At 30.8% G+C, this 16,753-nt stretch overlaps 1 protein-coding gene across 2 annotated transcripts in view; it reads right to left on the reverse strand.

Annotated features, from left to right (window-relative positions):
• LOC143204096 (glutamate receptor 1) overlaps window positions 1-16,753 on the reverse strand; it is a 102,036-nt gene that overhangs the window by 29,563 nt on the left and 55,720 nt on the right. The window contains exons 17-18 of one of the 2 annotated variants that reach the window (XM_076416555.1): window positions 12,501-12,713; window positions 11,383-11,639 (exon numbers count right to left, since the gene is read on the reverse strand). In XM_076416555.1, the coding sequence (XP_076272670.1) occupies window positions 11,403-11,639; window positions 12,501-12,713 (450 nt within the window). In that variant the 3' untranslated portion in view covers window positions 11,383-11,402. The remainder of the gene's footprint in view (window positions 1-11,382; window positions 11,640-12,500; window positions 12,714-16,753) is intronic. The other variant, XM_076416556.1, reaches the window with a different exon arrangement.

The raw sequence follows: 16,753 nt of genomic DNA on the forward strand, positions 1-16,753 counted from the left end.
GTAGGATGCATCGAGGCACTTTGCGGGGACAATGGCTGCCCATTTATTATGCAGGTTTGCAACTTTGCTCGAAAGTTGCCGCTCCTGCAGCCATGCGGTTAGGAGACCACGACCAGGGGTTTTGAGCTTTTGTCTTGTTATGTTGTCAGAGAAATGATCGGTTCTCTGTTTTACATTTTTGTATATACATATCATGTATGTGAACGTTTTCTACTGTTTAATGCAAAATATATCATTTAACTGTTGATTTATTTATACTGTCGATATAAATCTAGTTTATCTATTTAATTTACAAAATTGTAACAGATTTTACTTTGTTTAATAAAATCGAAGTGTTTTATTAATTTTTTAGATTATTTATTAATGTATTATACTAGTAATTGGTTCATATTTCATTTTGTTATTGTTACATTATGGATTTTCTTCATAATAAACGCAACAATTAAGTTATATTTTATTCAGGAATACGAATTCTCTTTGAAATATTCCGACTTCTTCGTGGAACTTTATAATATAGGATAGACCACACTTACGCATAGTTAGATAAAGAAAAATGAGTAAAAACTTCGAAGCCATTTTACCGTTAACTATTGATTTATTTATACTGTCGATATAAATCTATTTTATCTATTTAATTTACAGAATTGTAACAGACATTACTTTGTGTAATAAAACCGAAGTGTTTTATTATTTTTTTAGATTATTTATTAATATATTATACATACTAGTGATTGGTTTATATTTCATTTTGTTATTATTACATTATAGATTTTCTTCATAATAAACGCAACAAATAAGTTATATTTTATTCAGGATTACGAATTCTCATTGAAAGATTCCGACTTCTTCGTGGAACTTTATAATAGAAAAAAATAGAAAAATAGAAAAATGTGTAAAAACTTCAAAGCCATTTTACTGAAACTTTATTCATTATTTTCAAAAGTTTATCAGTGTTTTTTTTTACCATCTACAGTTTTTTTTCATAATGTGACGTATATTACTTAAGAGCGAATATTAGGTCATTATTTTTTTGTATTTCTTTTCCCCTTTCTCCGTAATGTTTCTGGCGTTCCTGGAATAATTGCATGTATCTTTCTTCTCTTCTCTAATTTTCACTGAAACCTCCAGATTCGTACATTTATATCAGGTAGTATTATTATTATATATTTAGTGGTTATTTTGTTTTATTTATTCTGTATGTATTCTCTTATGTTTTTAAATGTTATATATTAGTTACTTCTTTTTTTGTGTTTTATTTTGTTTTTCTGTAAAATTTCTTTCTTAGTTTTATCTCTGCTATGGTTCCCGAGTTCGGTTTGAGCTTTATTATAGCAATAATTTGTCTTCTTCCATCATCTTCTTAATAACATTTTAAAAGTACTTAAAGATAAATCAATTGTTGTTAAAGTTTCTAATTCATTACTTATAAATCGTAAGTAATGATGTTGAACGATCGGTGATTAACTTTTAAATATCATGTACCTATATTTATACCTATTTTCTATTTAATAAACGATAATAAAACAATTGAAAATAAAATGGTCATTTGCTCTGAGTAATTAGCTAGATTATTCTGTCTCTAGTAATTGTGATGTCACAATTATTTTATTGTAATACTGTTATTACTGTATATTATTATGTTGATATTAGTTATATTATAAACTTTAATAAATGCGGAAGGACATGAGAAGATATTATTAAATCATTTTGATAATCTGATTTCAGTGAAAAACCCAATATTTAACTATATTTGGGATTGAAAATATTCATATATTTTATTATATGTTGCATTAAATGTGCTTAATTCAATCTTTATTTACTAATATTTGTACTTGAGTTAAAACATAAGCAAGATGGGTGCGAATCAGTATGTATATTATTTCCCAAATTAAAATAATATTACGGTACTTAAGCCCAAGTTAAGAGTAGCATCTATACCATGTGATTTGGTTTGCTTTAATCTTCTGATTTCCTGCGTGTGGTCCAGTAGCAGCTATCTTGCTTCTACATTGTTGCTGCGATTACCTCTTAGATCCATTTGATTTTGAGGTTGTCGTGCAGTTCTTTGTTGCAATAAGCATTAGTAATTAACAAACGGACTTTATTTTGTCAGCGTTGTATTACTAGGCAGTTTAATGTTATAGTGCAACTCCATGTTTGTAGCCCATACGTTCAAATGGGTTTTATGATTCGCTGATAAGTCAATACCTTTGATTTTACATCAATGTGTTTGCATCCTCCGACTAATGACAGTACAGTTCTTTGATATTGAGTATGCATTGCACCATTATGTTGTTATATGATACAACTCACTAAATATGTCCGTAAAATTTTCAGACATTTTTGGTTTATTTAATTCAGTTTTAATTATGAATTTTGATTCGCGTTAATTTGAATTTTATATATGTCAATTTTAGGAGAGTACTAGCTCTAAAACACCTAACACATCTAACACGATAATCGGACAATTATCCGTCTCAATTGGAATATATATTACTTATTCAGCTAACACATAACAATGGAACAACTATTAATTCCTCTGCGGCCTTTCGGCTCTTATTTGAATAATTGTCCTAGAAATAAATAGGTTGCGAATACAGCTGAATGCTACGGGGCGCTTTACGAGGACAATGGCAACCCATTCATTATACAGGTTTCGTATTGTAGCGGAAATTTGGGACCTCTGTGGTCAACCATAATATGAACGCGGTAACCCCGCATTTAGTTAGATTATAAGATTTGCTTTTTATTGGTAGTTAATTATATATATATATATATATATATATATATATATATATATATATATAAAATTTGGTAAATATATAAAAATTTATATATTATATATATAAAATTTGGTAAAATGTGTTACTTTGTCAGAGCTCACTAGCGCATTTCTAGATTTCACAGTATTTTTGTTACGTGTTTGAGAAAGTCTTGAGATTTTAACAAAAGATTCCACTTCTTCGCTATAGTATAGATGTTGCAATGGCAATTCGATAGAACTTGACCTAGAACGATTTCTCTCTAGGAATAGTTGTTTCCGGTCTTCGTTATTGACGGAAATAAAATTTTGGCCTTTGCAGTTTTGTCCGGATAGGTGGTTGTGTCTGTTGAGGTATGTTTGGTAATCTAGAAGTGTTGCCATTTTTTCTTCGTACTTCTTTCTGACCATTACTATGGTTTCGTTTCATTTACGTGGTGAGACAATGATACCTGACGTATCTTATTCCTTTGCTTGATAAATTATGTTTTAGTAGTTTTACCGTTAATACTATTCTTGACACGTCCTGTCTTATAGCCTCGGTCATATTTTATACTAATTCCATAATTTTTGTTTCCACCTTGCATGTTGTGTTTTCACCCGGTATGCTCTATACCAGAGCTGGCGAATCTTTATGCATCAACTGCATTTTTCTAAACAAATCTTTAGTGAAGCCGTGACATGCCGTCAAATAATTTTAACTTCGTGATTTTTGGTACAACAGTAATACTAAATACTATCAACTCACAACTCTTCATTCATTTCATTACACATTGTATACAGATGTTATAAAACGAAATTTAAATTGAAATCAGGAGTAATAATCATAATGAAATATTAGTGTGACTTATGTTTTTACAATTTAGATAACACATAACTTATATTACGGTTATTACTATGTTATTTTGTTTTATTGCATGGTAAATTGTTTTAAGTGAAACTTTAATGCTATTCATCTCTGAAAATAATGACTCGCAGACATAGATAGATGAAAATATGGTTAAAAATGCATGAGCCAGCCTCTTCAAACAGTTAAGTGTATTTGGTTACGAACTTCATGTTTCCAAAATTTTGTTATTGGCATTTTTTACATATATTGTTTGTCATTCGTTCTGTTTGAATTGATTCCAACTGTTTCATTATTTCAATACATTTCTGAAACCTATGGAATTCGACTGGAAATCAATCTGTGTGTGTTTCAGCTGTGTTTCAAATTCTTCAATTTTCAACCAACCGAACTGGGATAAGTCCAGTTTATCATATGATGTCACATCGGAATACATAACGAACTTGAGAAAATCTCGTTGAAAATTCTTCAATAATGGGCTTCTCATATATCTCTAAAACGTTAATATTTTTTTTCAAGTTTGGGAGAAAATTTTTTTGGATTTTTTTTGCAGTTTCTTGTAACAATATCGTTTCTCAAAATATGCAGTTTATCTTGAAAAGCACGCAGGAGATCAATCTTGACTATAACTTGAAGCTACATATTCAGTTATTTGAATCGCATAATATCTGTAAAAAACATGAATTTGGATCCAATAACTGTAGGTATTGTTGAATTTTTCGGTTCTAGTTTTTACATAATACCTTGGCTTTGCCAAAATATTTTGTGGCGTGCCACCGATGCCACCCGTACCATTGATTCGCCATCCGTACTTTATACGGATGTGTAAAGTATCACAGCGTAATCTCTGGTCGATTCTTCAAGTGGAAAAGATGACGAATTGTCAAAAGCTTTATTCGAATTTATCGGATTATCTTTTCGGATTTTTGTTCTACTAATAGACGTTCAAATTTCTTTTTCAGTTTTGGCCGAAGTTCCATAAGCTTCTATAACGTTAAAGTTTTCTGCATATAACTGGGCGTAGCATAACTCATCTAAGGGTAGTTTTATTAGTCTGGAGTTGACTTGATTTAAGTCTGTTTTGGGGTCATGCATTATTGTTTTTATTGTGATGGGCCAGTTTCAAGCTCTAGGAACGTTATTTTTCATAGTATTTTTTTTGTTTTTACTTCTTCCATTCTCTGTTATTTGTATAAATATTTTCTCCCTGCTTGGTGCTTCGGCATCTTGTGGTAGTATTTCTCGTGTTCTGTATATATATATATATATATATATATATATATATATATATATATATATATATATATATATATATATACATATGCTTTTTTTTGCCTGCGCGTGTGTTACATGCTATCGTAGTCAGTCTTCCAGACTTCCATTCGCGTCTGGTTCTGAACTTTCCGCTTGTATAACGAGGAGTAGAATATGTCGTCAAAATATGGTAGGTTCCCTTCAGAACAAAACGCTAATAGGAACTGGGAAGACTACGCCAGCGTATATTAAAAATTGAGTACTGTTTCGCATAAATAATTGAGTAAAACCAAAAGCGCTATTAAGTAATGATATAATAATAACAACATTTTTGATTTGTCCCCAGGTCTCATCTTTCCATGCCGTTTTGTAGAAACACATAATATAACGAAGACCATCATCCACCACCATCAGTTTAATTATTAGACATCCGTATCAGTTTAATATGTTTGACTTGCATCGTCAGATGGAAGAAGAATGAATCTCTCACAGATATCTGTAGCGAAATCGACCATCGACCTTTTGAATGGAAGACACAGAGAGCAGCAAAGAAAAATAGGAGATTAACATTGTCGCAGTCCAGAACTATGATGTATGATGGAGGTTCGTATGTACAATGTATAGTCAACGTAAAAGAATTGTTTTTCAGAGAGTTCCATGAGCCATATGAAGAGAAAATAGAAGTTTGGAAGGCGATAGTCATTTATGGAAGTAATCCGGGTTTAGCCATGACTATGTCGATAGTGCAGTTAATACTAAGCGCACTTAGTACAAGTTAATATTAATATGTATACCATCTAAAGACGGAGCGCAATCTAGTCTCTATGGAAGATCAAATTATCTTGATTAAAAAGGGCCTGAAATATATAGTCAGAGAGATCCTCAATAGGTACATCATATTGCATTTCGCTGCGCAGGAGAACATGCGCCCAATGATGCGCAAAACACGTGCGTGACGATAAAGTAAAATGCGTCAACTGTGACGGTGACCATCCTGCAAATTATAGGGGAAGATATGCCTAATCCATAAACCGTTGCAACAAAACTTTTATCGAGCACTGAGATAAAAATGTAACTTGGGAGCAAATGAGTACAATGATGAATTTAGTCACCATCGTCGCTATCAAGCTAGCTTAATGACTGATAACCGCTACAGCAAATTCAAAATAGCCCTCTGGAAGGCTAATGGCTTAAAATGTTCTTATATGAACATAATATTGATATCATGGTGGTATTCGAAACACATTTCACTGATAGCAATTATTTACGGATTTCTAAATGCAAACTGTATCACACAAAGCATCCAGATGATAAAGCACATGGAGGAACATCTATAATTATTCCTGAAAAGGTAAAGTACTAAAAAAGAGAGAAATTCAGCAAGGAATATTTACAAGCCACCAATGTAACCATTGAAGAAGCGAACGGGCCATTAACAATGAGTGCTATCTATTGTCCATCTAAACACAACAACAAGTCAGAACAATAACCACGGTTTTTTTAACACGTTGGGTAATAGATTCATTGCCGGAGAAGACTATAATGCAAGATATGTAATGTGGGGTTCTAGATTAATAATTGCAAAAGGAAGAGAATTGGTAAAACCAATGAAGGCACATATCTTACAGCATATCTCTACTGCTGAGTCAACATATTGGCCGTCTGATGAAACTTTTGTGTTACAAAAAATATTGACATCTAAACATGCAAAGCTGAATCATGCTTCCATCTATCATCTGATCACTCACCAGTTATTATAACAGTGAACCCAAATATTCTCAACCTAACAAAACCACCTTCTTTGCATAACAGTAAAATCAACTGGCCATTATTTAGAGAGAAATTAGACCGTTTAAAATTTCTAAATTTACCTCTCAAAACAGAAAAAGATACAGAAATAACAGCAAGTTACATAACAAAATCTATACAAGAGGCAGCATGGTAGCGCGACATTTCAAAAGTTTAATTATATTTTATCTATAATTAAACAAAAAAATGCCGAAAAGAGAAAACTGCGAAAAACCTGATAACAAATCAGAACAGAAGAAAACAAGAGAAAATCCAAGAAGGCCACAAAAGATCTGAAAGAGCTAATAAGTGAGGAACAACATCAAGGAGTTCAAAAGTATTTAGAAAACTTAACGCCTACTGATGCAACAGAATATTCTTTCTGAAAAGTAACAAAAAAAATAAAAACCCTCAACAACATAATCCACCCATTAAAATTGACAACAATACCTGGGCTAGGAATGATAAAGATAAAGCGGAAGATTTCTCTAAATATCTAAAGACAATATTTAATCCGTACCCATCTGGAATATCGGCAACAGAAGAAAATAACATGCTGTTAAACAAGTAAAACAAACAATACATAAATAAATCAATTTTAAAAAAGCTCCGGTTTATTACTCTAATAACTGGAAGAATCTTATAACATTCATATTTAATACCATGCTAAGACTTAATTACTTTCCTAGCACTTGGAAAGTGACTCAAATCGTTATGATTCTTAAACATGAGAAAAAATCAGAAGACGTCGTTATCAGAAGTTATCGTCCTATAAGCCTGTTACCTGTGATCTTTAAACTATTCGAAAAATTATATATTAAGGGACTCAAAATAATCGCAGAGGAGAGAAATATTATTCCAGACCATCAATTTGGCTTCCGTAATAGACACGGAACAATAGAACAAATACATAAGTTAGTCAACCAAATTAAGAAACATTTAAATGATAAAAAATATTGCTCCGCTGCATTTCTCGATATTTTCCAGGCCTTCGACAGGGTGTGGCACACTGGACTGCATGTTAAATTGAGAAGCTTTTGCCCCATACGCACTTCCAGCTTCTGAAATCGTACCTTACAGACAGATATTTTATTGTCAAACAGGGTGAGGAATACACTGACCTACACTAAATATATTCGGGTGTTCCATAGGGCAGTGTTCTTGGCCCATTGTTATGTCTTATGTATACAGCTGACCAACCGACCTCAAGAAACACTAACTGTTGCAACATATGCTGACGATACAGCGGTTTTATCATCACAGGAGTATCCAATATCAGCCACAAGAAGCCTCCAACTTCATCTTAACAAAGTCGAATTTTGGTTGAAAACGGGGCGTATCGGAGAAAAATGAGACAAAATCTATCCATGTGATATTCACCCTTTGTAGAAGGACATGACCTTCAGTAAAATTGAATAATCATGAACTTCCGCAAGCAGACAACGTTAAATATATATGAAAGCATTTCGATCGACGCTTGACATGGAAAAAGCATATAGTTACAAAACGCAAACAGCTTGGGCTTAAACTAAACCAAATGTACTGGCTGATCAATTAACTGGGCTGGGTACTGGGCGTAAGTCCAAATTATCATTAGAGAATAAGGTTTTGCTGTATAAGTCAATACTTGAGCTCATTTGGACCTATGGTATTGAAGTGTGGGGTACTATTAGCAAATCTAACGTAGATATCCTCCAGAGGTTCTAGAATAAAGTGTTGCGAGTCATCGTCGATTCCTCATGTTACATATTCAACAAACTGATTCTGCGTGATATTCCCATATGCCCATAACGAGTGTTAGTACTCTGAAAGACTATTAGTGCATCCCAATACACTCGCTAAACAGTTAAATGTGCGCGATAACAGTGAAGTGCGTAGGCTCAAATGCAAACTACCATACGAACTAATTAATAAACACGCAGAGTGAGATTTAATAATCTCTAGAAGAAGCTGGAATACTTTTTAGAATAAGTTAGGATAGACTTTAAAATAAGTTAGAATACTATCTAGAATAAGATTTAGATTATAATTTGTACAGTAGATTATCTACTGAAGTGATCTACTACATGTCAGGAAATTATATAACTGAAATCATATAATAATACTTATCGCCCACGCAGATTGTTGAGGTTCTAGGAGATTAATAAAAAAATATATTGCATTTCTCATTGTCCAAGAGGTCCCACCAAGACCCACAACATACCTAGTTAGTATTGATTGACATAGAACCACGCGTTTTGTTCAAGACGATACGATCAGATATCGTTTTTCATCAGAGCTGTATCCTTCCGATATTTCTATATGTCTGGGATAAGTCAATGTTCTTTAGAAAAAACAGGAAAGTCTTCTGTCTAAATCAGCAATTATATTATTTAATGTTTTTATATATATTTCGATATATATTTTCATGTTTGTTTGTTTTATTATATTATGTATGTCTGTAAATTCCTAAATAACCTTTGTAATCGCTGTGGCATGACACAATAAATCAAACAAATATCAAAAAGTGATTGAGAGTAGATATAACATAAGCATTACTAATATTTAATTCCAATTCAAGTATATAAGGTTAATATTATTATTATTAGTAGTAGTAGTTGAACTTTGTACTACATTTCCAGAAAGAAAACTATGATTTAAATGTTCTTAAGTCTAACTAGATAACATTTCTAAAGGATTATTGTAAGGTTTTTTAAAAATTATATTCAATGTTATGTAGTGCTGAGTACAATTTTATATTAGTTTAACTTCTAAAGGGAGCAACCTTTGCAAAACAGATGCTACGAGTGTACTAAATAAAAATAATATTAATTTCAATACTATAGTTTTTTCATACTATTATCTAATCAAGTTTTATCTAGACAATGACTTTTAATTTTTAAATATGGGATTTATTGTGTGATTGCCTCAGTTTAGTCTCAATGAAAACCTAATTTGTATTTTATTTGTGTCATATTATCTTTATTCTAATAGGTGCTTGCATGTTTCTTAATTATTTTTTTACTTTATACTCTTGTAGTTGTTTTAGTAAGTAATCAGTGTTAGTAATATTTCATTTCCAGTTGCAGTTCGACATAGAAATTACTGGCCGAGTGCTAACATGTCTGAAAGTTCTTTGAGAGCTTGGTCTTAATTTTGATCTAAACATATTATCATTGTCTTCGAACTTTGGTCCCCTTGGCAACGGTTATACATGCTAAAACCTAAGGCTGTTAATTCTTTGTACTATATGATATATTAGGTTGTTCGATAAGTTGATGAAACGCCATCTTTTTGAGCGTTTGGATATGCAAGAGTAACTTTGTAAAAGTAAAAGTAAAAATTCGGGAAAAACGCATTTTACGGAGTATATAATTTTAAGACTCACGCGGTAAGAAAACCTGTCTGTAAAGTAGATTTGATTTAGCTTATTTGGCAGATTTAACTCCCTTTTACTTCTGACACTTGCATCTCAAAAAGTTCAAAAAGAGTTCAAGCAAGGATATTAATATTTACGCACATTTTACTTATTAGTTTTAAATTAATTTTTTTATTGACGTTTCTTAAAATTTACGTTCATTCGTCGAACTTTTTGCACAATCTAGTAGTCACAAGAATTAATATAATTTTAGTAGGAATAAAGCTTCATGTTTTTTAATTCATGTGTTTATGGTTCTTGTAATTTATTGTTATGTTTTCAACATAATATTAATGGAGAATAAACTGCTGTGATCAGAAAATAGGAAGACTTTAATTTTTCTCGCTTCAATATAATATAAAAAATATTTTCGTCATTTATGTCAACATTTCTTCTAGTTCCAGCTTCCAACTAGACCTGAATAACATCATTGACTTACTAATTTTTGATCACACATTTGAACGCACGACACAATTTAATATATCTTTAGGGATATTGTTTCGTGTTTTTTTAGTTCGTGTGTTTATTATTCTTTGTTTATTTAACATATATACAATAATGTATTCAATATAAATTATTAAAAATATGGGGTTGTGGTATAAAAATAGGACAGAATTTTTTTGTATTTTTATTTAATTCCCATCTAAGATAATGAAAGATCACTTCTGTTTTACTATTTTTCGACCACTGTAGTGATCAGCAATGAATGTATTTTATAGCTGATGTTTATGATTAGTTTTACGAAATTTTATGTTGTTTAATTTCGTTATGCTGTAAGCAACAATAGTTTTTGTATAGATAATATAAGTTGGATAATCTGCGTTTTAGTTTATTTATTCCTTTTGATTTCGATCTCGATAATATATCACGTTTGATATTATTTGTTTTTTAATAGAATTGAAGAATATTATTTGAAAGGTTCTTCCGTCGATTATTACAAAATGTGTATGTAATAGACCTTCTTAAGAGGAAATAATAGCGTTACTATACATTTACTGAGCCCTATTTGCTTTGTATCTACATTGAAATATTTACTATGGGTTTTAATCTCGATGGCGTGTCAGTTTTAACGGATATTATATAACATTTTTAATGTATGTGGTTCCCTATCGTAATGTTCAGTCTTACCTTGATGTCTTGAATACCTTGTAGCCATTATGTCGAAAATAGGTTCTTTAAAAAACAGACATAGTTCGCCACCACACAAACGTCTCATACATAATAACCTTTTGATATTTGGTTTAGTTGCGATTGGTATAATTTTATGTTCCGGAAGGAAAGTGCTTTTTTCTCGTTTTGTGCCAGGGTTTAACGCTAAGAAACAATATTACTAACCCACCCTGGAGAGATTTCGATTACGTAGTAGCCAGTCCTACGTTAACTGGCTGTCTTTGGTGGTGTGGTGTGTAGTGTTGTTGGTATAAATGTTGATATCCCTGTTGGTTTGTTCTAGGCATGGTTTGGTTACCGTGGCTGTTTAGATGACGCGGACATCTCGTCAAGGTACCCGATTGACGATTGTTTTGTGGCGGAGGTGATTGATGGAGATTGTTAATGTGTTGGTTAGATTGTGATTTGTTTAGTTTTTGTCGCTGTAAGTACGATTTAATAGACGTTTAGCGATAATGATGGAAGAAATGTACAAATTAATTTGTATAACTTCTTAATATATTGCATTTATTGGGCAAATGTGGTTGATAAACATTTTAGTTAACATGTGCGTTTGTTAATTAAGAAATCCATCTATAGGAAGTGTTAATGGTAGTAACAGACGCCGCCTTACCATGAAGAAACGAAATGTTTACGGAGCGTTGGCAAGTTTATTTCAATCTAATGGTAATGATAATCATAATTGGGTAAAACTAATCAGGAAAACTTAACTATTAAGTCAAAAAGTTATATCTAAAATATTTTTTGTTCAATACTAACTTACAATAATAAAAGTTTAGAAATTTAGGCACGTTATAAGATAAAACTCATCATTTATACTGCAAAATGTCATCAAAAGTGAAAATGTGTCTTTTCAATTAATATAAAAAATATTTCAAGCATTTTTCTTAAGATGTGTGTCAAGATGATGTAATCAAGTATACTACGAAATAGACTGGCTTGAAGAGAACTTGATCCATTGGATATCATAATTTTCACAATTCTTGAAAAATTATTGTTATAATAAGACAAAATTTTCGAAAACAGAAATATTATAAAGATGGTGGTAATAGAGGTGCCTTAATAAGGAGTAAAACTGGAATTGCAACAAAAAGTTATACAAATATTTTTCCGATAATAGCGACTATAAAAGGACATATGTATGGCTTTACATACAGTTCTCTTAGTTCCTTGAAAATGTATATATTTGCAGCATTATATTGAAATTGTATTATTTTTCTGCTACATGAAATTTTATCAAATTAATTTGTACGTTTTCTGAGTAAATCTACTTATTAACTTACCCTTCCATTGTCACAATCCCTGCCAACACCCAGGGTAAGCCGAGCTTTGTTCTTGATGGCATCGCTGATGGGTATCTTTGCCCTCTTTGCCTCCAGATGAGATTTATAGCAAAACTCCAACGTTGCTACACCCATGGCTAGAAATAGTCCGCCGATTAAGATGTAGAAAACACCAGCGACATTGCTTAGTGATAGTTCATTTCTGGGGGATTCCTATAAAAAATATAAAATGTTTACAAAAATTAAAACAATGATATTATTGAGTTTAACGTTGTAGATTATCGGTAATCTTTTACAATATTTTTGTACTATTAACTTTTTACTTTATATATTTTATCTAAAAATCTATAAATCACATTTAATGTTTTTAATTTTAAAAAGTAAATTTTATAGTACTAGGTATGTCATATAGTTAATTAGATTAAATCTTTCAATAATTTAACAACTGCATTTTTTAGGTAACTGAAGTTCCATAAAGTTAAAATTAAAATTTTTAATATAGTTTTATTATGGTTATGGTGATGATATGGATTATGAATTTATTATTTCTCCAATATTTTGGCTTGCTTATGTATCAATAATGCAATATATTAATCAAGTTTCGGTGGTTATACATACAAAAATATGATAATCTATTACTCATAATCATAATTATTCATTTTATATATTAAATTTTCAATAAACCAGCGTATCTACAATTATATCAAATAAAATATTTAATCAATCGTGTATTTATACAGTTTAACTTAATTTTAGTATCAATAACAGTTAAATATATTTAATAGTGTTGTTCGTTAATACAATACACCCATATCCTATAACATATTGTATTTATAACATCATTAGTTTCATAGAAAACAAAATTAGTTTCGTTTGAAAAAATATTGACGATCATTGATTAATCACATTTGCCTTGGTCATATTTAGTTATCTAAACCTTCTCTCTATCTACCGTAAAACGTTAATTTCTCATGCAAACTAAATTGGCGGTAAATGGTAAATTATTGCAATCATGTGTGAAAATTGGCTGCAAATTAATAGGAAAAATGATGGATTACGGGAAAAGTAGCAGAAGGTGTAAACGATGGCAAAACTGGGAGCGATCCATTCGAGAAAATTAAGTCTTGCCTCGCAGAGGCGCGTCGTAAATAGCTTTAAATCGTTATGTATCATCGTTATGAAAAGTCAGTATTTTAAGGTGAAAAATCCGTATTTGAATAGAGTAAATATTTTTGAAATTTCTACATTTTAGCTGCTATTTTAGTACCGTAATATAAACATGACATTCACATACATAAAATATATACGGGCTCTAATTTTCTTGGAATCAGTTGACTGTTATTTATTATCAACTGTACAAATTAACCCTAAACTTACTGAATATGACTTAAGGTAAACTAATAACAACACATCAAAATGACTTTATTAGAATGTAACTCTTAAACTCATATCGCTACCAAAAATAGACTAAAGTTGCTGAAAGTAACCCTAACACTGAACTTTTTTGGGGTTTCTTTTGGGAACTACAATTTGAATATTTTTAAGCTGCGAAAACCTTTTTTGGTCTAGTCTATCGCAAACAGAAGCTTCCAGTTCAGAATGTACAGCCTCCAAAAGTGGACTGAAGTAGCTTGGTTGCTCATCTGGGTACTACTGAAATTTAAGAAAAGTAGGAGGAAAACATTAAAACCAGTCCATATTGATTGAAAATCATAGAGGTTCGAGTATAAACGTTGCAGCTCAGAAGATGATTAAATACTTTGAGTCATATGTTCGTCAGCTGCTACTCCTTCCACGAAGCATTATATATTTGAAACGGTGCCCATTCTTTAATATCATAATATATTTATATTGATAATGAGATAATACGACGTAAAATCTTGAAATATATTGTAAATGGCTTTTAGTAAAAGTTTGTGGATTACCTAAACTGGCACAAAAATAAACTCCGTTGATTATTATTGTAACAGAAGAAGAAATAAAATAACAATAGAATTATCTGAGCTGTGTTTGGATATCTTTTCTCCTGTTGGATAGAATATCTTCTCTAAATTTTCCTCTAGAAATTGAGGTAGATGTGGGAGAAACAGCAATAAATTCACCAAATAATATGAAGGGGCAGCATGGTACGCGATTACTGTAGTGAAGTTAAATAGTATTAAATTAATTTAAATAGTGAAAATGAAATAGAAAATTAGATAAAATAACAAGAAACAAGAGCTGAAACAACCAAAAAGAACTTGAAGAATATTTGGAGAATCTGACGCCAATACAGGTCTCTGAATATTCACTACGAATTCAGTAAGAATGCTCAAAAGACACCAATAGCATAACTCGTTCGTTCAATTCAAGGACAATAATTGGGTTAGGAACAATTAAGACTCAATTGTTCTTTAATGATTTAATTAAATTAAATATTCAGCCCAATAATAATGTACTTCCTCAAAAAGTCAAAAAACCATTGTTATACAAACGAACTAAAGAACAATTTATTATAACATTACATCGTATTTGCCAGATTTAACGAATATATTGAAATGCAGGATATAAAGTGAGTGTTTGAATATAAAATAAATATAGAAATATAAAATCATAATCATTATTAATTATTAATCTATATATAAAATATATATATATATATATAATTAGATTTTTAGCAATAAAAAGAGAACAACTTTTAAAGGGCTTAGTAGTGGATACATTATCTAATATATGATCTAATATAATATAATATATATATATATATATATATATATATATATATATATATATATATATATATATATATATTTATTTATTATAAATTAGATTTTTAGCAATAAAAAGAGAACAACTTTTAAAGGGCTTAGTAGTGGATTACCAATTGTACCAAATTACATACCAATTTAATTGATAGATACCATGTCTAATATATGATAGATAACGCTAGATGTTATATCATATGGTACGCTTATTCAGTTAGTAGGTTATAAGTTATTGAAATACATTAATTTCCAGTGACATATCGTTGCCTAACCAACTAAACCCAGAAACCACAAAATAGATCAACTAAATCTTTACGCTTAACCAAGCGTTGGCAGGGTTTCCAGCTTTTCGAGATAAAGGCGGTGTGCCCAATATCTTAACTGCAATCCCAATTTTCCGCTTCCTTGTCGTCGATGTTTGGGCCGCTTCTTTTCTCCAGTAAATTTCAGATTTATCGTCTTGAAATGCACCGCGCTAGTCTTATTCCCGGAACAGCTATTATGCATTCTGATTAGTTTTTAAACTCGTAAAGAGACCAGTAAGTTTCGTTCTCAGCCTCGCTAAAATGTACCACTACGTGAGATAAAATAGCGAGGTATTGTCGGTACATTTTCAAATGTACTTAATATAACCTAAATAAGGGTACTATTAATTTATTATTTTCATTATTTTAGATCGTCGCATATTTTAGATTAAGTTATGCATTGAGAAATCCTTTGTTACAGGTAAATGGTAATGAAGATATATAATAATATATACAAAGTGACATTGGGATTAAATTACTTTTATATTTATTACATAATACTATTATTAAATGGATATATTCTCTCTAATATGAAAAAGTATTAGGTGGTTGCATGTATTCTGATTATTTTTCACTGCAAATTTATTGAGTAAAGTTGGTACAATGCACATTTATTCAAATATTTTCCATCGTCCTCATCATTTGAGAGTCCTATGATTAGAGTTTGTATATTATGAATAACTAAATAATACGAAATGGAAATGGAGAAATCAAGGTAGAGAAAAGTCAATACCTTCCAATTTAATACTTTCCATTGACACGTTACATTTTCAACAATAGATATCGCTGATAATAATACATTCTAGCGGGTAATATAAAGTAAATAAACGTTCTATCAAAGTAATGTTCGTTCTTTAAATTCCACGCTGATCTTCTTCTGCAATTCCACAGAGATCTCTTAGTTGGCAACCGAACAAAAGTGTAAAGGTTTGAGGAGGTTGTTTAAGTTAAATTCCCTTTAGAAATGGATGGTAGTATTAGTGGTTTTGTTAGCAGAAATAAGATCAAATCATTTTGCAAAAGTGATCGAAATACCTTTGGTTTAAAGAGGTGTACTTATTTGTACTCAACAATTGAATTTTGAAAATTTAATATAGTATTGTTGATAACATAATAACAAAGTAACTAATAAGATAACTAATAAGGTAAGATAATTAAGATATTTTTGCCTCCCTGTATGCACCACAACAACTCCGGATTTGAT

The sequence above is a fragment of the Rhynchophorus ferrugineus genome, unplaced genomic scaffold (genome assembly GCF_030347505.1).
Source record: "Rhynchophorus ferrugineus isolate W39M unplaced genomic scaffold, kcgeb_rfMv2 rfM10, whole genome shotgun sequence".
NCBI classification, from domain to species: domain Eukaryota; kingdom Metazoa; phylum Arthropoda; class Insecta; order Coleoptera; family Curculionidae; genus Rhynchophorus; species Rhynchophorus ferrugineus.